The sequence below is a fragment of the Oncorhynchus mykiss genome, chromosome 7 (assembly GCF_013265735.2).
Source record: "Oncorhynchus mykiss isolate Arlee chromosome 7, USDA_OmykA_1.1, whole genome shotgun sequence".
Taxonomy (NCBI): Eukaryota; Metazoa; Chordata; class Actinopteri; order Salmoniformes; family Salmonidae; genus Oncorhynchus; species Oncorhynchus mykiss.
The window spans coordinates 70,733,865-70,758,782 of record NC_048571.1 but is presented as its reverse complement, the minus strand read 5'-3'; the positions used below and the strand labels follow the sequence as shown (position 1 = coordinate 70,758,782).

The 24,918-nt window shown below is 56.1% G+C and overlaps 1 protein-coding gene across 1 annotated transcript in view; it reads right to left on the bottom strand.

The window, feature by feature from the left end:
* LOC110528375 overlaps positions 1–24,699 on the bottom strand; it is a 52,127-nt gene extending 27,428 nt beyond the window's left edge. Inside the window, exon 1 of the mRNA XM_021610396.2 lies at positions 24,198–24,699. Within this exon, the coding sequence (XP_021466071.2) occupies positions 24,198–24,242 (45 nt within the window). The 5' untranslated portion in view covers positions 24,243–24,699. The remainder of the gene's footprint in view (positions 1–24,197) is intronic.
* Between the last annotated feature and the right edge of the window lie 219 nt (positions 24,700–24,918).

Here is a 24,918-nt window from a genome sequence, read left to right as displayed (position 1 = left end):
GAGGAGAGGATAGGAGAAGAGAGAAGGGAGCAGAGGTGAGAAGGGAGCAGAGGTGAGGAGAGGAGAAGAAAGGAGGGAGCAGAGGTGATGAGAGAAGGGAGCAGAGGTGAGGAGAGGAGAAGAGAGAAGGGAGCAGAGGGGAGGAGAGGAGAAGAGAAGAGGGAGCAGAGGAGAAGAGAGAAGGGAGCAGAGGTGAGGAGAGGAGAAGGGAGCAGAGGAGAGGAGAAGAATGGATTGAGCAGAGGTGAGGAGAGGAGAGAGGGGAGGAGAGGAGAAGAGAGAAGGGAGCAGAGGTGAGGAGAGGAGAAGAGAGAAGGGGGCAGAGGTGACGAGAGGAGAAGAAAGGAGGGAGCAGAGGGGAGGAGAGGAGGGAGCAGAGGGGAGAAGAGAGAAGGGAGCAGAGGTGATGGGAGCAGAGGAGAGGAGAAGAGAGAAGGGAGCGGAGGTGAGGAGAGGAGAAGAGAGAAGGGAGCAGACGTGAGGTGAGGAGAAGAGAGAAGGGAGCAGAGGTGAGGAGAGGAGAAGAGAGAAGGGAGCAGAGGTGAGGAGAGGAGAAGAGAGGAGGGAGCAGAGGTGAGGAGAGGAGAAGAGAGAAGGGAGCAGAGGTGAGGATAGGAGACGAGAGAAGGGAGCAGAGGAGAAGAGAGAAGAGAGCAGAGGTGAGGAGAGGAGAAGAAAGGAGGCGGCAGAGGTGAGGAGAAGAGAAGAGAGGAGGGAGCAGAGGTGAGGAGAGGAGAAGAGAGAAGGGAGCAGAGGTGAGGAGAGGAGAAGAGAGAAGGGAGCAGAGGGGAGGAGAGGAGAAGAGAGCAGAGGTAAGGAGAGGAGAAGAAAGGAGGGAGCAGGGGAGAGGAGAAGAGAGAAGGGAGCAGAGGTGAGGAGAGGAGAAGAGAGGAGGGAGCAGAGGTGAGGAGAGGAGAAGAGAGAAGGGAGCAGAGGTGAGGATAGGAGACGAGAGAAGGGAGCAGAGGGGAGGAGAGGAGAAGAGAGCAGAGGTGAGGAGAGGAGAAGAAAGGAGGGAGCAGAGGAGAGGAGAAGAGAGAAGGGAGCAGAGGGGAGGAGATGAGAAGAGAGAAGGGAGAAGAGGTGAGGATAGGAGACGAGAGAAGGGATCAGAGGTGAGGAGAGGAGAAGATAGAAGGGAGCAGAGGTGAGGAGAGGAGAAGAGAGAAGGGAGCAGAGGTGAGGAGAGGAGAAGAAAGGAGGGAGCAGAGGTGAGGAGAGGAGAAGAGAGGAGGGAGCAGAGGGGAGGAGATGAGAAGAGAGAAGGGAGCAGAGGAGAGGAGACGAGAGAAGGGAGCAGAGGTGAGGAGAGGAGAAGAGAGAAGGGAGCAGAGGTGAGGAGAGGAGAAGAGAGAAGGGAGCAGAGGTGAGGAGAGGAAAAGAAAGGAGGGAGCAGAGGTGAGGAGAGAAGAAGAGAGGAGGGAGCAGAGGGGAGGAGATGAGAAGAGAGAAGGGAGCAGAGGTGAGGAGATGAGAAGAGAGAAGGGAGCAGAGGTGAGGATAGGAGACGAGAGAAGGGAGCAGAGGAGAGGATAGGAGAAGAGAGAAGGGAGCAGAAGAGAGAAGGGAGCAGAGGTGAGGAGAGGAGAAGAAAGGAGGGAGCAGAGGTGATGAGAGAAGGGAGCAGAGGTGAGGAGAGGAGAAGAGAGAAGGGAGCAGAGGGGAGGAGAGGAGAAGAGAAGAGGGAGCAGAGGGGAGGAGAGGAGGGAGCAGAGGGGAGAAGAGAGAAGGGAGCAGAGGTGATGGGAGCAGAGGTGTGGAGAGGAGAAGAGAGGAGGGAGCAGAGGTGAGGAGATGAGAAGAATGGATTGAGCAGAGGTGAGGAGAGGAGGGAGCAGAGGGGAGGAGAGGAGAAGAGAGAAGGGAGCAGAGGTGAGGAGAGGAGAAGAGAGAAGGTGGCAGAGGTGACGAGAGGAGAAGAAAGGAGGGAGCAGAGGGGAGGAGAGGAGGGAGCAGAGGGGAGAAGAGAGAAGGGAGCAGAGGTGATGGGAGCAGAGGTGTGGAGAGGAGAAGAGAGGAGGGAGCAGAGGTGAGGAGAGGAGAAGAGAGAAGGGAGCAGAGGTGAGGATAGGAGACGAGAGAAGGGAGCAGAGGTGATGGGAGCAGAGGTGTGGAGAGGAGAAGAGAGAAGGGAGCAGAGGGGAGGAGAGGAGAAGAGAGAAGGGAGCAGAGGTGAGGAGAGGAGAAGAGAGGAGGGAGCAGAGGGGAGGAGAAGAGAGAATGGAGCAGAGGTGAAGAGAGGAGAAGAAAGGAGGGAGCAGAGGAGAGGAGAAGAGAGGAGGGAGCAGAGGAGAGGAGGAGAGAGAAGGGAGCATAGGAGAGGAGAGGAGAAGAGAGAAGGGAGCAGAGGGGAGGAGAGTCGAAGAGAGAAGGGAGCAGAGGGGAGGAGAGTCGAAGAGAGAAGGGTGCAGAGGTGAGGAGAGGAGAAGAGAGGAGGGAACAGAGGTGAGGAGAGGAGTAGAGAGGAGGGAGCAGAGGGGAGGAGAGGAGAAGAGAGAAGTGAGCAGAGGTGAGGAGAGGAGAAGAGAGGAGGGAGCAGAGGTGAGGAGAAGAGAGGAGGGAGCAGAGGGGAGAAGAGAGAAGCGAGCAGAGGTGAGGAGAGGAGAAGAAAGGATGGAGCAGAGGTGAGGAGAAGAAAGGATGGAGCGGAGCAGAGGTGAGGAGAGGAGAAGAAAGGAGGGAGCAGAGGGGAGGAGAGGAGAAGAGAGAAGGGAGCAGAGGTGAGGAGAAGAGAAGAGAGGAGGGAGCAGAGGTGAGGATGTGAGAAGAGAGAAGGGAGCAGAGGTGAGGAGAGGAGAAGAGAGAAGGGAGCAGAGGGGAGGAGAAGAGAGGAGAGAGAAGGGAGAAGAGGAGACGAGAAGAGAGAAGAGAGCAGATGTGAGGAGAGGAGAAGAAAGGAGGGAGCAGAGGTGAGGAGAGGAGAAGAGAGAAGGGAACAGAGGTGAGGAGAGGAGAAGAGAGAAGGGAGCAGAGGTGAGGAGAGGAGAAGGGAGCAGAGGTGAGGAGAGGAGAAGAGAGGAGGGAGCAGAGGAGAAGGGAGAAGGGAGCAGAGGTGAGGAGAAGAGAAGAGAGGAGGGAGCAGAGGTGAGAAGGTGAGAAGAGAGAAGGGAGCAGAGGAGAGGAGAGGAGAAGAGAGAAGGGAGTAGAGGTGAGGAGGTGAGAAGAGAGAAGGGAGCAGAGGTGAGGAGGTGAGAAGAGAGAAGGGAGCAGAGGAGAGGAGGTGAGACGAGAGAAGGGAGCAGAGGCGAAGAGAGAAGGGAGCAGAGGTGAGGAGAGGAGAAGAGAGAAGGGAGCAGAGGAGAGGAGAAGAGAGAAGGGAGCGGAGGAGAGGAGAAGAGAGAAGGGAGCAGACGTGAGGTGAGGAGAAGAGAGAAGGGAGCAGAGGTGAGGAGAGGAGAAGAGAGAAGGGAGCAGAGGTGAGGAGAGGAGAAGAGAGGAGGGAGCAGAGGTGAGGAGAGGAGAAGAGAGAAGGGAGCAGAGGTGAGGATAGGAGACGAGAGAAGGAGCAGAGGAGAAGAGAGAAGAGAGCAGAGGTGAGGAGAGGAGAAGAAAGGAGGGAGCAGAGGTGAGGAGAAGAGAAGAGAGGAGGGAGCAGAGGTGAGGAGAGGAGAAGAGAGAAGGGAGCAGAGGTGAGGAGAGGAGAAGAGAGAAGGGAGCGGAGGTGAGGAGAGGAGAAGAGAGAAGGGAGCAGACGTGAGGTGAGGAGAAGAGAGAAGGGAGCAGAGGTGAGGAGAGGAGAAGAGAGAAGGGAGCAGAGGTGAGGAGAGGAGAAGAGAGGAGGGAGCAGAGGTGAGGAGAGGAGAAGAGAGAAGGGAGCAGAGGTGAGGATAGGAGACGAGAGAAGGGAGCAGAGGAGAAGAGAGAAGAGAGCAGAGGTGAGGAGAGGAGAAGAAAGGAGGGAGCAGAGGTGAGGAGAAGAGAAGAGAGGAGGGAGCAGAGGTGAGGAGAGGAGAAGAGAGAAGGGAGCAGAGGTGAGGAGAGGAGAAGAGAGAAGGGAGCAGAGGTGAGGAGAGGAGAAGAGAGAAGGGAGCAGAGGTGAGGAGAGGAGAAGAGAGAAGGGAGCAGAGGTGAGGAGAGGAGAAGAGAGGAGGGAGCAGAGGTGAGGAGAGGAGAAGAAAGGAGGGAGCAGAGGTGAGGAGAAGAGAAGAGAGGAGGGAGCAGAGGTGAGGAGAGGAGAAGAGAGAAGGGAGCAGAGGTGAGGAGAGGAGAAGAGAGAAGGTAGCAGAGGTGAGGATAGGAGACGAGAGAAGGGAGCAGAGGGGAGGAGAGGAGAAGAGAGCAGAGGTGAGGAGAGGAGAAGAAAGGAGGGAGCAGAGGAGAGGAGAAGAGAGAAGGGAGCAGAGGGGAGGAGATGAGAAGAGAGAAGGGAGCAGAGGTGAGGATAGGAGAAGAGAGAAGGGAGCAGACGTGAGGTGAGGAGAAGAGAGAAGGGAGCAGAGGTGAGGAGAGGAGAAGAGAGAAGGGAGCAGAGGTGAGGAGAGGAGAAGAGAGGAGGGAGCAGAGGTGAGGAGAGGAGAAGAGAGAAGGGAGCAGAGGTGAGGATAGGAGACGAGAGAAGGGAGCAGAGGAGAAGAGAGAAGAGAGCAGAGGTGAGGAGAGGAGAAGAAAGGAGGCGGCAGAGGTGAGGAGAAGAGAAGAGAGGAGGGAGCAGAGGTGAGGAGAGGAGAAGAGAGAAGGGAGCAGAGGTGAGGAGAGGAGAAGAGAGAAGGGAGCAGAGGGGAGGAGAGGAGAAGAGAGCAGAGGTAAGGAGAGGAGAAGAAAGGAGGGAGCAGGGGAGAGGAGAAGAGAGAAGGGAGCAGAGGTGAGGAGAGGAGAAGAGAGGAGGGAGCAGAGGTGAGGAGAGGAGAAGAGAGAAGGGAGCAGAGGTGAGGATAGGAGACGAGAGAAGGGAGCAGAGGGGAGGAGAGGAGAAGAGAGCAGAGGTGAGGAGAGGAGAAGAAAGGAGGGAGCAGAGGAGAGGAGAAGAGAGAAGGGAGCAGAGGGGAGGAGATGAGAAGAGAGAAGGGAGAAGAGGTGAGGATAGGAGACGAGAGAAGGGATCAGAGGTGAGGAGAGGAGAAGATAGAAGGGAGCAGAGGTGAGGAGAGGAGAAGAGAGAAGGGAGCAGAGGTGAGGAGAGGAGAAGAAAGGAGGGAGCAGAGGTGAGGAGAGGAGAAGAGAGGAGGGAGCAGAGGGGAGGAGATGAGAAGAGAGAAGGGAGCAGAGGAGAGGAGACGAGAGAAGGGAGCAGAGGTGAGGAGAGGAGAAGAGAGAAGGGAGCAGAGGTGAGGAGAGGAGAAGAGAGAAGGGAGCAGAGGTGAGGAGAGGAAAAGAAAGGAGGGAGCAGAGGTGAGGAGAGAAGAAGAGAGGAGGGAGCAGAGGGGAGGAGATGAGAAGAGAGAAGGGAGCAGAGGTGAGGAGATGAGAAGAGAGAAGGGAGCAGAGGTGAGGATAGGAGACGAGAGAAGGGAGCAGAGGAGAGGATAGGAGAAGAGAGAAGGGAGCAGAAGAGAGAAGGGAGCAGAGGTGAGGAGAGGAGAAGAAAGGAGGGAGCAGAGGTGATGAGAGAAGGGAGCAGAGGTGAGGAGAGGAGAAGAGAGAAGGGAGCAGAGGGGAGGAGAGGAGAAGAGAAGAGGGAGCAGAGGGGAGGAGAGGAGGGAGCAGAGGGGAGAAGAGAGAAGGGAGCAGAGGTGATGGGAGCAGAGGTGTGGAGAGGAGAAGAGAGGAGGGAGCAGAGGTGAGGAGATGAGAAGAATGGATTGAGCAGAGGTGAGGAGAGGAGGGAGCAGAGGGGAGGAGAGGAGAAGAGAGAAGGGAGCAGAGGTGAGGAGAGGAGAAGAGAGAAGGTGGCAGAGGTGACGAGAGGAGAAGAAAGGAGGGAGCAGAGGGGAGGAGAGGAGGGAGCAGAGGGGAGAAGAGAGAAGGGAGCAGAGGTGATGGGAGCAGAGGTGTGGAGAGGAGAAGAGAGGAGGGAGCAGAGGTGAGGAGAGGAGAAGAGAGAAGGGAGCAGAGGTGAGGATAGGAGACGAGAGAAGGAGCAGAGGTGATGGGAGCAGAGGTGTGGAGAGGAGAAGAGAGAAGGGAGCAGAGGGGAGGAGAGGAGAAGAGAGAAGGGAGCAGAGGTGAGGAGAGGAGAAGAGAGGAGGGAGCAGAGGGGAGGAGAAGAGAGAATGGAGCAGAGGTGAAGAGAGGAGAAGAAAGGAGGGAGCAGAGGAGAGGAGAAGAGAGGAGGGAGCAGAGGAGAGGAGGAGAGAGAAGGGAGCATAGGAGAGGAGAGGAGAAGAGAGAAGGGAGCAGAGGGAGGAGAGTCGAAGAGAGAAGGGAGCAGAGGGAGGAGAGTCGAAGAGAGAAGGGTGCAGAGGTGAGGAGAGGAGAAGAGAGGAGGGAACAGAGGTGAGGAGAGGAGTAGAGAGGAGGGAGCAGAGGGGAGGAGAGGAGAAGAGAGAAGTGAGCAGAGGTGAGGAGAGGAGAAGAGAGGAGGGAGCAGAGGTGAGGAGAAGAGAGGAGGGAGCAGAGGGGAGAAGAGAGAAGCGAGCAGAGGTGAGGAGAGGAGAAGAAAGGATGGAGCAGAGGTGAGGAGAAGAAAGGATGGAGCGGAGCAGAGGTGAGGAGAGGAGAAGAAAGGAGGGAGCAGAGGGGAGGAGAGGAGAAGAGAGAAGGGAGCAGAGGTGAGGAGAAGAGAAGAGAGGAGGGAGCAGAGGTGAGGATGTGAGAAGAGAGAAGGGAGCAGAGGTGAGGAGAGGAGAAGAGAGAAGGGAGCAGAGGGAGGAGAAGAGAGGAGAGAGAAGGGAGAAGAGGAGACGAGAAGAGAGAAGAGAGCAGATGTGAGGAGAGGAGAAGAAAGGAGGGAGCAGAGGTGAGGAGAGGAGAAGAGAGAAGGGAACAGAGGTGAGGAGAGGAGAAGAGAGAAGGGAGCAGAGGTGAGGAGAGGAGAAGGGAGCAGAGGTGAGGAGAGGAGAAGAGAGGAGGGAGCAGAGGAGAAGAGAGAAGGGAGCAGAGGTGAGGAGAAGAGAAGAGAGGAGGGAGCAGAGGTGAGAAGGTGAGAAGAGAGAAGGGAGCAGAGGAGAGGAGAGGAGAAGAGAGAAGGGAGTAGAGGTGAGGAGGTGAGAAGAGAGAAGGGAGCAGAGGTGAGGAGGTGAGAAGAGAGAAGGGAGCAGAGGAGAGGAGGTGAGACGAGAGAAGGGAGCAGAGGCGAAGAGAGAAGGGAGCAGAGGTGAGGAGAGGAGAAGAGAGAAGGGAGCAGAGGAGAGGAGAAGAGAGAAGGGAGCGGAGGAGAGGAGAAGAGAGAAGGGAGCAGACGTGAGGTGAGGAGAAGAGAGAAGGGAGCAGAGGTGAGGAGAGGAGAAGAGAGAAGGGAGCAGAGGTGAGGAGAGGAGAAGAGAGGAGGGAGCAGAGGTGAGGAGAGGAGAAGAGAGAAGGGAGCAGAGGTGAGGATAGGAGACGAGAGAAGGGAGCAGAGGAGAAGAGAGAAGAGAGCAGAGGTGAGGAGAGGAGAAGAAAGGAGGGAGCAGAGGTGAGGAGAAGAGAAGAGAGGAGGGAGCAGAGGTGAGAAGAGGAGAAGAGAGAAGGGAGCAGAGGTGAGGAGAGGAGAAGAGAGAAGGGAGCGGAGGTGAGGAGAGGAGAAGAGAGAAGGGAGCAGACGTGAGGTGAGGAGAAGAGAGAAGGGAGCAGAGGTGAGGAGAGGAGAAGAGAGAAGGGAGCAGAGGTGAGGAGAGGAGAAGAGAGGAGGGAGCAGAGGTGAGGAGAGGAGAAGAGAGAAGGGAGCAGAGGTGAGGATAGGAGACGAGAGAAGGGAGCAGAGGAGAAGAGAGAAGAGAGCAGAGGTGAGGAGAGGAGAAGAAAGGAGGGAGCAGAGGTGAGGAGAAGAGAAGAGAGGAGGGAGCAGAGGTGAGGAGAGGAGAAGAGAGAAGGGAGCAGAGGTGAGGAGAGGAGAAGAGAGAAGGGAGCAGAGGTGAGGAGAGGAGAAGAGAGAAGGGAGCAGAGGTGAGGAGAGGAGAAGAGAGAAGGGAGCAGAGGTGAGGAGAGGAGAAGAGAGGAGGGAGCAGAGGTGAGGAGAGGAGAAGAAAGGAGGGAGCAGAGGTGAGGAGAAGAGAAGAGAGGAGGGAGCAGAGGTGAGGAGAGGAGAAGAGAGAAGGGAGCAGAGGTGAGGAGAGGAGAAGAGAGAAGGTAGCAGAGGTGAGGATAGGAGACGAGAGAAGGGAGCAGAGGGGAGGAGAGGAGAAGAGAGCAGAGGTGAGGAGAGGAGAAGAAAGGAGGGAGCAGAGGAGAGGAGAAGAGAGAAGGGAGCAGAGGGGAGGAGATGAGAAGAGAGAAGGGAGCAGAGGTGAGGATAGGAGACGAGAGAAGGGAGCAGAGGTGAGGAGAGTGAGAAGATAGAAGGGCTGAGGAGAGAGGAAGAGAGAAGGGGAGCAGCAGAGGTGAGGAGAGAGAAGAAAGGAGGGAGCAAGAGGTGAGGAGAGGAGAATAGAGGAGGGAGCAGAGGGGAGGAGATGAGAAGAGAGAGGGAGCAGAGGTGAGGAGAGGAGACGAGAGAAGGGAGCAGAGGTGAGGAGCGGGAGAAGAGAGAAGGGAGCAGAGGTGAAGGAGAGTGAGAAGAGAGAAGGGAGCAGAGGTGAGGAGAGGAAAAGAAAGGAGGGAGCAGTATGTGAGGAGAGAAGAGGAAGAGGAGGGAGCAGAGGGAGGAGATGAGACGAGAGAAGGGAGCAGAGGTGAGGAGATGAGCAAGAGAGAAGGAGAAGCAGAGTGAGGATAGGAGACGATGATAAGGGAGCAGAGGAGAGGGATAGGAGAAGAGAGAAGGGAGCAGAGGTGAGAAGGGAGCAGAGGTGAGGAGAGGAGAAGAAAGGAGGGAGCAGAGGTGATGAGAGAAGGGAGCAGAGGTGAGGAGAGGAGAAGAGAGAAGGGAGCAGAGGGGAGGAGAGGAGAAGAGAAGAGGGAGCAGAGGAGAAGAGAGAAGGGAGCAGAGGTGAGGAGAGGAGAAGGGAGCAGAGGAGAGGAGAAGAATGGATTGAGCAGAGGTGAGGAGAGGAGAGAGGGGAGGAGAGGAGAAGAGAGAAGGGAGCAGAGGTGAGGAGAGGAGAAGAGAGAAGGGGGCAGAGGTGACGAGAGGAGAAGAAAGGAGGGAGCAGAGGGGAGGAGAGGAGGGAGCAGAGGGGAGAAGAGAGAAGGGAGCAGAGGTGATGGGAGCAGAGGAGAGGAGAAGAGAGAAGGGAGCGGAGGTGAGGAGAGGAGAAGAGAGAAGGGAGCAGACGTGAGGTGAGGAGAAGAGAGAAGGGAGCAGAGGTGAGGAGAGGAGAAGAGAGAAGGGAGCAGAGGTGAGGAGAGGAGAAGAGAGGAGGGAGCAGAGGTGAGGAGAGGAGAAGAGAGAAGGGAGCAGAGGTGAGGATAGGAGACGAGAGAAGGAGCAGAGGAGAAGAGAGAAGAGAGCAGAGGTGAGGAGAGGAGAAGAAAGGAGGCGGCAGAGGTGAGGAGAAGAGAAGAGAGGAGGGAGCAGAGGTGAGGAGAGGAGAAGAGAGAAGGGAGCAGAGGTGAGGAGAGGAGAAGAGAGAAGGGAGCAGAGGGGAGGAGAGGAGAAGAGAGCAGAGGTAAGGAGAGGAGAAGAAAGGAGGGAGCAGGGGAGAGGAGAAGAGAGAAGGGAGCAGAGGTGAGGAGAGGAGAAGAGAGGAGGGAGCAGAGGTGAGGAGAGGAGAAGAGAGAAGGGAGCAGAGGTGAGGATAGGAGACGAGAGAAGGGAGCAGAGGGGAGGAGAGGAGAAGAGAGCAGAGGTGAGGAGAGGAGAAGAAAGGAGGGAGCAGAGGAGAGGAGAGAGAGAAGGGAGCAGAGGGGAGGAGATGAGAAGAGAGAAGGGAGAAGAGGTGAGGATAGGAGACGAGAGAAGGGATCAGAGGTGAGGAGAGGAGAAGATAGAAGGGAGCAGAGGTGAGGAGAGGAGAAGAGAGAAGGGAGCAGAGGTGAGGAGAGGAGAAGAAAGGAGGGAGCAGAGGTGAGGAGAGGAGAAGAGAGGAGGGAGCAGAGGGGAGGAGATGAGAAGAGAGAAGGGAGCAGAGGAGAGGAGACGAGAGAAGGGAGCAGAGGTGAGGAGAGGAGAAGAGAGAAGGGAGCAGAGGTGAGGAGAGGAGAAGAGAGAAGGGAGCAGAGGTGAGGAGAGGAAAAGAAAGGAGGGAGCAGAGGTGAGGAGAGAAGAAGAGAGGAGGGAGCAGAGGGGAGGAGATGAGAAGAGAGAAGGGAGCAGAGGTGAGGAGATGAGAAGAGAGAAGGAGCAGAGGTGAGGATAGGAGACGAGAGAAGGGAGCAGAGGAGAGGATAGGAGAAGAGAGAAGGGAGCAGAAGAGAGAAGGGAGCAGAGGTGAGGAGAGGAGAAGAAAGGAGGGAGCAGAGGTGATGAGAGAAGGGAGCAGAGGTGAGGAGAGGAGAAGAGAGAAGGGAGCAGAGGGGAGGAGAGGAGAAGAGAAGAGGGAGCAGAGGGGAGGAGAGGAGGGAGCAGAGGGGAGAAGAGAGAAGGGAGCAGAGGTGATGGGAGCAGAGGTGTGGAGAGGAGAAGAGAGGAGGGAGCAGAGGTGAGGAGATGAGAAGAATGGATTGAGCAGAGGTGAGGAGAGGAGGGAGCAGAGGGGAGGAGAGGAGAAGAGAGAAGGGAGCAGAGGTGAGGAGAGGAGAAGAGAGAAGGTGGCAGAGGTGACGAGAGGAGAAGAAAGGAGGGAGCAGAGGGGAGGAGAGGAGGGAGCAGAGGGGAGAAGAGAGAAGGGAGCAGAGGTGATGGGAGCAGAGGTGTGGAGAGGAGAAGAGAGGAGGAGCAGATGGTGAGGAGAGGAGAAGAGAGAAGGGCAGCAGAGGTTGAGGATAGGAGACGAGAGACGGGATCAGAGGTGATTGGAGCAGAGGTGTGGAGAGGAGAAGAGAGAAGGGAGCAGGAGGAGGAGAGGAGAGGAGAAGAGAGAGGAGCAGAGGTGAGGAGAGGAGAAGAGCGGGACGGAGCAGAGGGGAGGAGAAGAGAGAATGAAGCAGAGGTGAAGAGAGGAGAAGAAAGGAGGGAGCAGAGGAGAGGAGAAGAGAGGAGGAGCAGAGGACGAGGAGGAGAGAGAAGGGAGCATAGGAGAGGAGAGGAGAAGAGGAACGGGAGCAGAGGGCGAGGAGAGTCGAAGAGAGAAGGAGCAGAGGGAGGAGAGTCGAAGAGAGAAGGGTGCAGAGGTGCGGAGAGGAGAAGAGAGGAGGGAACAGAGGTGAGGAGAGGAGTAGAGAGGGGGAGCAGAGGGAGGAGAGGAGAAGGAGAGAAGATGAGCAGAGGTGAGGAGAGGAGAAGAGAGGAGGGAGCAGAGGTGAGGAGAAGAGAGGAGGGAGCAGAGGGGAGAAGAGAGAAGCGAGCAGAGGTGAGGAGAGGAGAAGAAAGGATGGAGCAGAGGTGAGGAGAAGAAAGGATGGGAGCGGAGCAGAGGTGAGGAGAGGAGAAGAAGGAGGGAGCAGAGGGGAGGAGAGGAGAAGAGAGAAGGAGCAGAGGTGAGGAGAAGAGAAGAGAGAGGGAGCAGAGGTGAGGACTGTGAGAAGAGAGAAGGGAGCAGAGGTGAGGAGAGGAGAAGAGAGAAGGGAGCAGAGGGAGGAGAAGAGAGGAGAGAGAAGGGAGAAGAGGAGACGCGAAGAGAGAAGAGAGCAGATGTGAGGAGAGGAGAAGAAAGGAGGGAGCAGAGGTGAGGAGAGGAGAAGAGAGAAGGGAACAGAGGTGAGGAGAGGAGAAGAGAGAAGGGAGCAGAGGTGAGGAGAGGAGAAGGGAGCAGAGGTGAGGAGAGGAGAAGAGAGGAGGGAGCAGAGGAGAAGGGAGAAGGGAGCAGAGGTGAGGAGAAGAGAAAGAGAGGAGGGAGCAGAGGTGAGAAGGTGAGAAGAGAGAAGGGCGCAGAGGAGAGGAGAGGAGAAGAGAGAAGGGAGTAGAGGTGAGGAGGTGAGAAGAGAGAAGGAGCAGAGGTGAGGAGGTGAGAAGAGAGAAGGGAGCAGAGGAGAGGAGGTGAGACGAGAGAAGGGAGCAGAGGCGAAGAGAGAAGGGAGCAGAGGTGAGGAGAGGAGAAGAGAGAAGGGAGCAGAGGAGAGGAGAAGAGAGAAGGGAGCGGAGGAGAGGAGAAGAGAGAAGGGAGCAGACGTGAGGGAGGAGAAGAGAGAAGGGAGCAGAGGTGAGGAGAGGAGAAGAGAGAAGGGAGCAGAGGTGAGGAGAGGAGAAGAGAGGAGGAGCAGAAGGTGAGGAGAGAGAGAAGAGAGAAGGGAGCAGAGGTGAGGATAGGAGACGAGAGAAGGGAGCAGAGGAGAAGAGAGAAGAGAGCAGAGGTGCGGAGAGGAGAAGAAAGGAGGAGCAGAGGGAGGAGAAGAGAGAGAGGAGGGAGCAGAGGTGAGGAGAGGAGAGAGAGAAGGGAGCAGAGGTGAGGAGAGGAGAAGAGAGAAGGGAGCGGAGGTGAGGAGAGGAGAAGAGAGAAGGGAGCAGACGTGAGTTGAGGAGAAGAGAGAAGGGAGCAGAGGTGAGGAGAGGAGAAGAGAGAAGGGAGCAGAGGTGAGGAGAGGAGAAGAGAGGAGGAGCCAGAGGTGAGGAGAGGAGAAGAGAGAAGGGAGCAGAGGTGAGGATAGGAGACGAGAGAAGGAGAGCAGAGGAGAAGAGAGAAGAGAGCAGAGGTGCGGAGAGGAGAAGAAAGGAGGGAGCAGAGGTGAGGAGAAGAGAAGAGAGGAGGAGCAGAGGGTGAGGAGAGGAGAAGAGAGAAGGGAGCAGAGGTGAGGAGAGGAGAAGAGAGAAGGGAGCAGAGGTGAGGAGAGGAGAAGAGAGAAGGGAGCAGAGGTGAGGAGAGGAGAAGAGAGAAGGGAGCAGAGGTGAGGAGAGGAGAAGAGAGGAGGGAGCAGAGGTGAGGAGAGGAGAAGAAAGGAGGGAGCAGAGGTGAGGAGAAGAGAAGAGAGGAGGGAGCAGAGGTGAGGAGAGGAGAAGAGAGAAGGGAGCAGAGGTGAGGAGAGGAGAAGAGAGAAGTAGCAGAGGTGAGGATAGGAGACGAGAGAAGGGAGCAGAGGGGGAGGAGAGGAGAAGAGAGCAGAGGTGAGGAGAGGAGAAGAAAGGAGGGAGCAGAGGAGAGGAGAAGAGAGAAGGGAGCAGAGGGGAGAGATGAGAAGAGAGAAGGGAGCAGAGGTGAGGATAGGAGAAGAGAGAAGGGAGCAGACGTGAGGTGAGGAGAAGAGAGAAGGGAGCAGAGGTGAGGAGAGGAGAAGAGAGAAGGGAGCAGAGGTGAGGAGAGGAGAAGAGAGGAGGGAGCAGAGGTGAGGAGAGGAGAAGAGAGAAGGGAGCAGAGGTGAGGATAGAGACGAGGAGAAGGGAGAAGAGGAGAAGAGAGAATGAGAGCAGAGGTGAGGAGAGGCGAAGAAAGGAGGCGGCAGAGGGTGAGGAGAAGAGAAGAGAGGAGGGGCAGAGGTGAGGAGAGGAGAAGAGAGAAGGGAGCAGAGGGAGGAGAGGAGAAGAGAGAAGGGAGCAGAGGGGAGGAGAGGAGAAGAGAGCAGAGGTAGGAGAGGAGAAGAAAGGAGGGAGCAGGGGAGAGGAGAAGAGAGAAGGGAGCAGAGGTGAGGAGAGGAGAAGAGAGGATGGAGCAGAGGTGAGGAGAGGAGAAGAGAGAAGGGAGCAGAGGTGAGGATAGGAGACGAGAGAAGGGAGCAGAGGGGAGGAGAGGAGACGAGAGCAGAGGTGAGGAGAGGAGAAGAAAGGAGGGAGCAGAGGAGAGGAGAAGAGAGAAGGGAGCAGAGGGGAGGAGATGAGAAGAGAGAAGGGAGAAGAGGTGAGGATAGGAGACGAGAGAAGGGATCAGAGGTGAGGAGAGGAGAAGATAGAAGGGAGCAGAGGTGAGGAGAGGAGACGAGAGAAGGGAGCAGAGGTGAGGAGAGGAGAAGAAAGGAGGGAGCAGAGGTGAGGAGAGGAGAAGAGAGGAGGGAGCAGAGGGGAGGAGATGAGAAGAGAGAAGGGAGCAGAGGAGAGGAGACGAGAGAAGGAGCAGAGGTGAGGAGAGGAGAAGATGAGAAGGGAGCAGAGGTGAGGAGAGGAGAAGAGAGAAGGGAGCAGAGGTGAGGAGAGGAAAGAAAGGAGGGAGCAGAGGTGAGGAGAGAAGAAAGAGAGGAGGGAGCAGAGGGGAGGAGATGAGAAGAGAGAAGGGAGCAGAGGTGAGGAGATGAGAAGAGAGAAGGGAGCAGAGGTGAGGATAGGAGACGAGAGAAGGAGGCAGAGGAGAGGATAGGAGAAGAGAGAAGGGAGCAGAAGAGAGAAGGGAGCAGAGGTGAGGAGAGGAGAAGAAAGGAGGGAGCAGAGGTGATGATGAGAAGGGAGCAGAGGTGAGGAGAGGAGAAGAGAGAAGGGAGCAGAGGGAGGAGAGGAGAAGAGAAGAGGGAGCAGAGGGGAGGAGAGGAGGGAGCAGAGGGGGAGAAGAGAGAAGGGAGCAGAGGTGATGGGAGCAGAGTGTGGAGAGGAGAAGAGAGGAGGGAGCAGAGGTGAGGAGATGAGAAGAATGGATTGAGCAGAGGTGAGGAGAGGAGGGAGCAGAGGGGAGGAGAGGAGAAGAGAGAAGGGAGCAGAGGTGAGGAGAGGAGAAGAGAGAAGGTGGCAGAGGTGACGAGAGGAGAAGAAAGGAGGGAGCAGAGGGAGGAGAGGAGGGAGCAGAGGGGAGAAGAGAGAAGGGAGCAGAGGTGATGGGAGCAGAGGTGTGGAGAGGAGAAGAGAGGAGGGAGCAGAGGTGAGGAGAGGAGAAGAGAGAAGGGAGCAGAGGTGAGGATAGGAGACGAGAGAAGGGAGCAGAGGTGATGGAGCAGAGGTGTGGAGAGGAGAAGCGAGAAGGGAGCAGAGGGGAGGAGAGGAGAAGAGAGAAGGGGAGCAGAGTGAGGAGAGGAGAAGAGAGGAGGAGCAGAGGGAGGAGAAGAGAGAATGGAGCAGAGGTGAAGAGAGGAGAAGAAAGGAGGGAGCAGAGGAGAGGAGAAGAGAGGAGGGAGCAGAGGAGAGGAGGAGAGAGAAGGGAGCACTAGGAGAGGAGAGGAGAAGAGAGAAGGGGCAGAGGGGAGGAGAGTCGAAGAGAGAAGGGAGCAGAGGGGAGGAGAGTCGAAGAGAGAAGGTGCAGAGGTGAGGAGAGGAGAAGAGAGGAGGGAACAGAGGTGAGGAGAGGAGTAGAGAGGAGGAGGCAGAGGGGAGGAGAGGAGAAGAGAGAAGTGAGCAGAGGTGAGGAGAGGAGAAGAGAGGAGGGAGCAGAAGGTGAGGAGAAGAGAGGAGGGAGCAGAGGGGAGAAGAGAGAAGCGAGCAGAGGTGAGGAGAGGAGAAGAAAGGATGGAGCAGAGGTGAGGAGAAGAAAGGATGGAGCGGAGCAGAGGTGAGGAGAGGAGAAGAAAGGAGGGAGCAGAGGGGAGGAGAGGAGAAGAGAGAAGGGAGCAGAGGTGAGGAGAAGAGAAGAGAGGAGGGAGCAGAGGTGAGGATGTGAGAAGAGAGAAGGGAGCAGAGGTGAGGAGAGGAGAAGAGAGAAGGGAGCAGAGGGGAGGAGAAGAGAGGAGAGAGAAGGGAGAAGAGGAGACGAGAAGAGAGAAGAGAGCAGATGTGAGGAGAGGAGAAGAAAGGAGGGAGCAGAGGTGAGGAGAGGAGAAGAGAGAAGGGAACAGAGGTGAGGAGAGGAGAAGAGAGAAGGGAGCAGAGGTGAGGAGAGGAGAAGGGAGCAGAGGTGAGGAGAGGAGAGAGAGGAGGGAGCAGAGGAGAAGAGAGAAGGGAGCAGAGGTGAGGAGAAGAGAAGAGAGGAGGGAGCAGAGGTGAGAAGGTGAGAAGAGAGAAGGGAGCAGAGGAGAGGAGGAGGAGAAGAGAGAAGGGAGTAGAGGTGAGGAGGTGAGAAGAGAGAAGGGAGCTAGAGGTGAGGAGGTGAGAAGAGAGAAGGGAGCAGAGGAGAGGAGTGAGACGAGAGAAGGGAGCAGAGGCGAAGAGAGAAGGGAGCAGAGGTGAGGAGAGGAGAAGAGAGAAGGGAGCAGAGGATAGGAGAAGAGAGAAGGGAGCGGAGGAGAGGAGAAGAGAGAGGGAGCAGACGTGAGGTGAGGAGAAGAGAGAAGGGAGCAGAGGTGAGGAGAGGAGAAGAGAGAAGGGAGCAGAGGTGAGGAGAGGAGAAGAGAGGAGGGAGCAGAGGTGAGGAGAGGAGAAGAGAGAATGGGAGCAGAGGTGAGGATAGGAGACGAGAGAAGGGAGCAGAGGAGAAGAGAGAAGAGAGCAGAGGTGAGGAGAGGAGAAGAAAGGAGGGAGCAGAGGTGAGGAGAAGAGAAGAGAGGAGGGAGCAGAGGTGAGAAGAGGAGAAGAGAGAAGGGAGCAGAGGTGATGGGAGCAGAGGTGTGGAGAGGAGAAGAGAGGAGGGAGCAGAGGTGAGGAGAGGAGAAGAGAGAAGGGAGCAGAGGTGAGGATAGGAGACGAGAGAAGGGAGCAGAGGTGATGGGAGCAGAGGTGTGGAGAGGAGAAGAGAGAAGGGAGCAGAGGGGAGGAGAGGAGAAGAGAGAAGGGAGCAGAGGTGAGGAGAGGAGAAGAGAGGAGGGAGCAGAGGGGAGGAGAAGAGAGAATGGAGCAGAGGTGAAGAGAGGAGAAGAAAGGAGGGAGCAGAGGAGAGGAGAAGAGAGGAGGGAGCAGAGGAGAGGAGGAGAGAGAAGGGAGCATAGGAGAGGAGAGGAGAAGAGAGAAGGGAGCAGAGGGGAGGAGAGTCGAAGAGAGAAGGGAGCAGAGGGGAGGAGAGTCGAAGAGAGAAGGGTGCAGAGGTGAGGAGAGGAGAAGAGAGGAGGGAACAGAGGTGAGGAGAGGAGTAGAGAGGAGGGAGCAGAGGGGAGGAGAGGAGAAGAGAGAAGTGAGCAGAGGTGAGGAGAGGAGAAGAGAGGAGGGAGCAGAGGTGAGGAGAAGAGAGGAGGGAGCAGAGGGGAGAAGAGAGAAGCGAGCAGAGGTGAGGAGAGGAGAAGAAAGGATGGAGCAGAGGTGAGGAGAAGAAAGGATGGAGCGGAGCAGAGGTGAGGAGAGGAGAAGAAAGGAGGGAGCAGAGGGGAGGAGAGGAGAAGAGAGAAGGGAGCAGAGGTGAGGAGAAGAGAAGAGAGGAGGGAGCAGAGGTGAGGATGTGAGAAGAGAGAAGGGAGCAGAGGTGAGGAGAGGAGAAGAGAGAAGGGAGCAGAGGGGAGGAGAAGAGAGGAGAGAGAAGGGAGAAGAGGAGACGAGAAGAGAGAAGAGAGCAGATGTGAGGAGAGGAGAAGAAAGGAGGGAGCAGAGGTGAGGAGAGGAGAAGAGAGAAGGGAACAGAGGTGAGGAGAGGAGAAGAGAGAAGGGAGCAGAGGTGAGGAGAGGAGAAGGGAGCAGAGGTGAGGAGAGGAGAAGAGAGGAGGGAGCAGAGGAGAAGAGAGAAGGGAGCAGAGGTGAGGAGAAGAGAAGAGAGGAGGGAGCAGAGGTGAGAAGGTGAGAAGAGAGAAGGGAGCAGAGGAGAGGAGAGGAGAAGAGAGAAGGGAGTAGAGGTGAGGAGGTGAGAAGAGAGAAGGGAGCAGAGGTGAGGAGGTGAGAAGAGAGAAGGGAGCAGAGGAGAGGAGGTGAGACGAGAGAAGGGAGCAGAGGCGAAGAGAGAAGGGAGCAGAGGTGAGGAGAGGAGAAGAGAGAAGGGAGCAGAGGAGAGGAGAAGAGAGAAGGGAGCGGAGGAGAGGAGAAGAGAGAAGGGAGCAGACGTGAGGTGAGGAGAAGAGAGAAGGGAGCAGAGGTGAGGAGAGGAGAAGAGAGAAGGGAGCAGAGGTGAGGAGAGGAGAAGAGAGGAGGGAGCAGAGGTGAGGAGAGGAGAAGAGAGAAGGGAGCAGAGGTGAGGATAGGAGACGAGAGAAGGGAGCAGAGGAGAAGAGAGAAGAGAGCAGAGGTGAGGAGAGGAGAAGAAAGGAGGGAGCAGAGGTGAGGAGAAGAGAAGAGAGGAGGGAGCAGAGGTGAGAAGAGGAGAAGAGAGAAGGGAGCAGAGGTGAGGAGAGGAGAAGAGAGAAGGGAGCGGAGGTGAGGAGAGGAGAAGAGAGAAGGGAGCAGACGTGAGGTGAGGAGAAGAGAGAAGGGAGCAGAGGTGAGGAGAGGAGAAGAGAGAAGGGAGCAGAGGTGAGGAGAGGAGAAGAGAGGAGGGAGCAGAGGTGAGGAGAGGAGAAGAGAGAAGGGAGCAGAGGTGAGGATAGGAGACGAGAGAAGGGAGCAGAGGAGAAGAGAGAAGAGAGCAGAGGTGAGGAGAGGAGAAGAAAGGAGGGAGCAGAGGTGAGGAGAAGAGAAGAGAGGAGGGAGCAGAGGTGAGGAGAGGAGAAGAGAGAAGGGAGCAGAGGTGAGGAGAGGAGAAGAGAGAAGGGAGCAGAGGTGAGGAGAGGAGAAGAGAGAAGGGAGCAGAGGTGAGGAGAGGAGAAGAGAGAAGGGAGCAGAGGTGAGGAGAGGAGAAGAGAGGAGGGAGCAGAGGTGAGGAGAGGAGAAGAAAGGAGGGAGCAGAGGTGAGGAGAAGAGAAGAGAGGAGGGAGCAGAGGTGAGGAGAGGAGAAGAGAGAAGGGAGCAGAGGTGAGGAGAGGAGAAGAGAGAAGGTAGCAGAGGTGAGGATAGGAGACGAGAGAAGGGAGCAGAGGGGAGGAGAGGAGAAGAGAGCAGAGGTGAGGAGAGGAGAAGAAAGGAGGGAGCAGAGGAGAGGAGAAGAGAGAAGGGAGCAGAGGGGAGGAGATGAGAAGAGAGAAGGGAGCAGAGGTGAGGATAGGAGACGAGAGAAGGGAGCAGAGGTGAGGAGAGGAGAAGATAGAAGGGCTGAGGAGAGGAGAAGAGAGAAGGGAGCAGAGGTGAGGAGAGGAGAAGAAAGGAGGGAGCAGAGGTGAGGAGAGGAGAATAGAGGAGGGAGCAGAGGGGAGGAGATGAGAAGAGAGAAGGGAGCAGAGGTGAGGAGAGGAGACGAGAGAAGGGAGCAGAGGTGAGGAGAGGAGAAGAGAGAAGGGAGCAGAGGTGAGGAGAGGAGAAGAGAGAAGGGAGCAGAGGTGAGGAGAGGAAAAGAAAGGAGGGAGCAGAGGTGAGGAGAGAAGAAGAGAGGAGGGAGCAGAGGGGAGGAGATGAGAAGAGAGAAGGGAGCAGAGGTGAGGAGATGAGAAGAGAGAAGGGAGCAGAGGTGAGGATAGGAGACGAGAGAAGGGAGCAGAGGAGAGGATAGGAGAAGAGAGAAGGGAGCAGAGGTGAGAAGGGAGCAGAGGTGAGGAGAGGAGAAGAAAGGAGGGAGCAGAGGTGATGAGAGAAGGGAGCAGAGGTGAGGAGAGGAGAAGAGAGAAGGGAGCAGAGGGGAGGAGAGGAGAAGAGAAGAGGGAGCAGAGGAGAAGAGAGAAGGGAGCAGAGGTGAGGAGAGGAGAAGGGAGCAGAGGAGAGGAGAAGAATGGATTGAGCAGAGGTGAGGAGAGGAGAGAGGGGAGGAGAGGAGAAGAGAGAAGGGAGCAGAGGTGAGGAGAGGAGAAGAGAGAAGGGGGCAGAGGTGACAAGAGGAGAAGAAAGGAGGGAGCAGAGGGGAGGAGAGGAGGGAGCAGAGGGGAGAAGAGAGAAGGGAGCAGAGGTGATGGGAGCAGAGGAGAGGAGAAGAGAGAAGGGAGCGGAGGTGAGGAGAGGAGAAGAGAGAAGGGAGCAGACGTGAGGTGAGGAGAAGAGAGAAGGGAGCAGAGGTGAGGAGAGGAGAAGAGAGAAGGGAGCAGAGGTGAGGAGAGGAGAAGAGAGGAGGGAGCAGAGGTGAGGAGAGGAGAAGAGAGAAGGGAGCAGAGGTGAGGATAGGAGACGAGAGAAGGGAGCAGAGGAGAAGAGAGAAGAGAGCAGAGGTGAGGAGAGGAGAAGAAAGGAGGCGGCAGAGGTGAGGAGAAGAGAAGAGAGGAGGGAGCAGAGGTGAGGAGAGGAGAAGAGAGAAGGGAGCAGAGGTGAGGAGAGGAGAAGAGAGAAGGGAGCAGAGGGGAGGAGAGGAGAAGAGAGCAGAGGTAAGGAGAGGAGAAGAAAGGAGGGAGCAGGGGAGAGGAGAAGAGAGAAGGGAGCAGAGGTGAGGAGAGGAGAAGAGAGGAGGGAGCAGAGGTGAGGAGAGGAGAAGAGAGAAGGGAGCAGAGGTGAGGATAGGAGACGAGAGAAGGGAGCAGAGGGGAGGAGAGGAGAAGAGAGCAGAGGTGAGGAGAGGAGAAGAAAGGAGGGAGCAGAGGAGAGGAGAAGAGAGAAGGGAGCAGAGGGGAGGAGATGAGAAGAGAGAAGGGAGAAGAGGTGAGGATAGGAGACGAGAGAAGGGATCAGAGGTGAGGAGAGGAGAAGATAGAAGGGAGCAGAGGTGAGGAGAGGAGAAGAGAGAAGGGAGCAGAGGTGAGGAGAGGAGAAGAAAGGAGGGAGCAGAGGTGAGGAGAGGAGAAGAGAGGAGGGAGCAGAGGGGAGGAGATGAGAAGAGAGAAGGGAGCAGAGGAGAGGAGACGAGAGAAGGGAGCAGAGGTGAGGAGAGGAGAAGAGAGAAGGGAGCAGAGGTGAGGAGAGGAGAAGAGAGAAGGGAGCAGAGGTGAGGAGAGGAAAAGAAAGGAGGGAGCAGAGGTGAGGAGAGAAGAAGAGAGGAGGGAGCAGAGGGGAGGAGATGAGAAGAGAGAAGGGAGCAGAGGTGAGGAGATGAGAAGAGAGAAGGGAGCAGAGGTGAGGATAGGAGACGAGAGAAGGGAGCAGAGGAGAGGATAGGAGAAGAGAGAAGGGAGCAGAAGAGAGAAGGGAGCAGAGGTGAGGAGAGGAGAAGAAAGGAGGGAGCAGAGGTGATGAGAGAAGGGAGCAGAGGTGAGGAGAGGAGAAGAGAGAAGGGAGCAGAGGGGAGGAGAGGAGAAGAGAAGAGGGAGCAGAGGGGAGGAGAGGAGGGAGCAGAGGGGAGAAGAGAGAAGGGAGCAGAGGTGATGGGAGCAGAGGTGTGGAGAGGAGAAGAGAGGAGGGAGCAGAGGTGAGGAGATGAGAAGAATGGATTGAGCAGAGGTGAGGAGAGGAGGGAGCAGAGGGGAGGAGAGGAGAAGAGAGAAGGGAGCAGAGGTGAGGAGAGGAGAAGAGAGAAGGTGGCAGAGGTGACGAGAGGAGAAGAAAGGAGGGAGCAGAGGGGAGGAGAGGAGGGAGCAGAGGGGAGAAGAGAGAAGGGAGCAGAGGTGATGGGAGCAGAGGTGTGGAGAGGAGAAGAGAGGAGGGAGCAGAGGTGAGGAGAGGAGAAGAGAGAAGGGAGCAGAGGTGAGGATAGGAGACGAGAGAAGGGAGCAGAGGGGAGGAGAGGAGAAGAGAGCAGAGGTGAGGAGAGGAGAAGAGAGCAGAGGTGAGGAGAGGAGAAGAAAGGAGGGAGCAGAGGAGAGGAGAAGAGAGAAGGGAGCAGAGGGGAGGAGATGAGAAGAGAGAAGGGAGCAAAGGTGAGGATAGGAGACGAGAGAAGGGAGCAGAGGTGAGGAGAGGAGAAGATAGAAGGGAGCAGAGGTGAGGAGAGGAGAAGAGAGAAGGGAGCAGAGGTGAGGAGAGGAGAAGAAAGGAGGGAGCAGAGGTGAGGAGAGGAGAAGAGAGGAGGGAGCAGAGGGGAGGAGATGAGAAGAGAGAAGGGAGCAGAGGTGAGGAGAGGAGACGAGAGAAGGGAGCAGGGGTGAGGAGAGGAGAAGAGAGAAGGGAGCAGAGGTGAGGAGAGGAGAAGAGAGAAGGGAGAGGAGGTGAGGAGAGGAAAAGAAAGGAGGGAGCAGAGGTGAGGAGAGAAGAAGAGAGGAGGGAGCAGAGGGGAGGAGATGAGAAGAGAGAAGGGAGCAGAGGTGAGGAGATGAGAAGAGAGAAGGGAGCAGAGGTGAGGATAGGAGACGAGAGAAGGGAGCAGAGGAGAGGATAGGAGAAGAGAGAAGGGAGCAGAGGTGAGAAGAGAGAAGGGAGCAGAGGTGAGGAGAGGAGAAGAAAGGAGGGAGCAGAGGTGATGAGAGAAGGGAGCAGAGGTGAGGAGAGGAGAAGAGAGAAGGGAGCAGAGGGGAGGAGAGGAGAAGAATGGATTGAGCAGAGGTGAGGAGAGGAGGGAGCAGAGGGGAGGAGAGGAGAAGAGAGAAGGGAGCAGAGGTGAGGAGAGGAGAAGAGAGAAGGGGGCAGAGGTGACGAGAGGAGAAGAAAGGAGGGAGCAGAGGGGAGGAGAGGAGGGAGCAGAGGGGAGAAGAGAGAAGGGAGCAGAGGTGATGGGAGCAGAGGTGTGGAGAGGAGAAGAGAGAAGGGAGCAGAGGGGAGGAGAGGAGAAGAGAAGAGGGAGCAGAGGAGAGGAGAAGAGAGAAGGGAGCAGAGGTGAGGAGAGGAGAAGGGAGCAGAGGTGAGGAGAGGAGAAAAAATAATTGAGCAGAGGCGAGGAGAGGAGGGAGCAGAGGGGAGGAGAGGAGAAGGGAGCAGAGGTGAGGAGAGGAGAAGAGAGAAGGGGGCAGAGGTGACGATAGGAGAAGAAAGGATGGAGCAGAGGTGAGGAGAGGAGGGAGCAGAGGGGAGAAGAGAGAAGGGAGCAGAGGGGAGAAGAGAGAAGGGAGCAGAGGGGAGGAGAGGAGAAGAGAGAAGGGAGCAGAGGTGAGGAGAGGAGAAGAGAGGAGGGAGCAGAGGGGAGGAGAAGAGAGAATGGAGCAGAGGTGAAGAGAGGAGAAGAAAGGAGGGAGCAGAGGAGAGGAGAAGAGAGGAGGGAGCAGAGGAGAGGAGGAGAGAGAAGGGAGCAGAGGAGAGGAGAAGAGAGAAGGGAGCAGAGGTGAGGAGAGGAGAAGAGAGAAGGGAGCAGAGGAGAGGAGAGGAGAAGAAAGGAGGGAGCAGAGGAGAGGAGAAGAAAGGAGGGAGCAGAGGTGAGGAGAGGAGAAGAGAGAAGGGAGCAGAGGAGAGGAGAAGAGAGAAGGGAGCAGAGGTGAGGAGAGGAGAAGAAAGGAGGGAGCAGAGGAGAGGAGAGGAGAAGAGAGAAGGGAGCAGAGGGGAGGAGAGGAGAAGAGAGCAGAAGTGAGGAGAGGAGAAGAGAGGAGGGAGGAGAGGAGAAGAGAGAAGGGAGGAGAGGTGAGGAGAGGAGAAGAAAGGAGGGAGCAGAGGAGAGGAGAAGAAAGGAGGGAGCAGAGGAGAGGAGAAGAGAGACGGGAGCAGAGGAGAGGAGAAGAAAGGAGGGAGCAGAGGGGAGGAGAGGAGAAGAGAGGAGGGAGCAGAGGGGAGGAGAGGAGAAGAGAGAAGGGAGCAGAGGTGAGGAGAGGAGAAGAGAGAAGGGAGCAGAGGTGAGGAGAGGAGAAGAGAGAAGGGAGCAGAGGTGAGGAGATGAGAAGAGAGAAGGGAGCAGAGGTGAGGAGAGGAGAAGAAAGGAGGGAGCAGAGTGGAGGAGAGGAGAAGAGAGGAGGGAGCAGAGGGGAGGAGAGGAGGAGGGAGCAGAGGTGCGGAGAAGAAAGGAGGGAGTGAGCAGAGGTGAGGAGAGGAGAAGAGAGGAGAGAATGAACAGTACAGATGGATGTGGAGAGGGATGTAATGTAAGGTCAAAAGATGGATAGGAGAGAGAGAGATTGGAAAGGATAGAGGGAGAGAATTGAGAGAGGAAGGGAAGTGAAAGAGAGAGAGAGAGTCACAGCTCTGTGCTGTTGGATGGGGAAAGCTGTCACTCCTTGTAATCATCAACGCTGGTCACAAGAGGCTTCCATACACACACACACACACACACACACATACACACACACATACACACACACACACACACACACACACACATACACACGCACAAATTCACACACAAATGCACACACAACGCTGAATAACCCCAACACAGAAAGCACAATCACGAGCCTCACTATGTTGCTAGAATAGGCAGCAGAACTGATCTGTCTGTAGACACAATCTTTCTACAAGTAAATACAAGTACTATTTCAAACACATTTGGTCATTTCTCTCATAATAAGATCCGTGCCTGTCTAACTCTTATTCTGTACTACTCTCACAAGCACACTCACAGACTCCCACGTATTGACACACACCAACATACACACACACACACACACACACACAGAGAGAGAGAGCTGGCATCATGTCATGGTGTGTATTCTGTTCCGTTATTCTCCATATTCTCTATCATCTACATGACCCTTCCTCTATCCATAAATTCCATCTACACATGTGCCCACACACACACATACACACACATAGAAGCATGCAAAAAAGATTGCACACGCACGCAGGCATACACGCACCACACACCCACAGATTTAGAAGGGTGCACACTAACCCCCATTCCATCGCCGAACCACGGCCCTGAGAGCCGACAGCCCATTGCCACGGCAACGGATGAGCTCTGAGTCCGAGGGTTCCCTCCGTTTTAAAGACAGCGCAGACAACAAGAGGAAGAGGAGGACAAGGAGTTATGCAGGATCCAGCTCGGGCATAGACTCCTGTGCTTCAGCAGAGACCGAGAGAAAGATCTCAACGCTCTCTCTCTTCTCTCTCTCCCCCTTTCACGCTCTCTTTCTCCCTTGTTTTCTCTCTATCTCTCCCTACCAGAGACAGAGACAGAAGGGACTCTCTTGCTCTCAGCTCTATCTCCGCTTGCTCGCGATCTCCTTCACTCTCTCTCTAGCCCTCTCACACACACATGCTCTTTCAACTGTCATTCTACCCCCCCCTCTATCTATCACACTCTCTCTCTCCTTCCTTCCTCTCTATATCTCTCTCTTCCTTCTTATGTGCCAGTCTTGTGTTGAGGCCCCACCCCCCCTTGCACAGCTAGTGCATAGTAACTCTGCTGGACTGTGAATCTATATGTACACGCACACGCACACACACACACACACACACACACACTTGTGGTTGGTCACTTGCTCTGGGTTATCAGCTTATCACATGGCCAGGCTAGGGGGTAGATGAGAGGGGTACCCTCCCCTGCAGGGTTTTCCTCAGATGGAGGGAGATTCTTCTTCTGTCTAATACAGTCTCTCATATGCTCTCCTCCT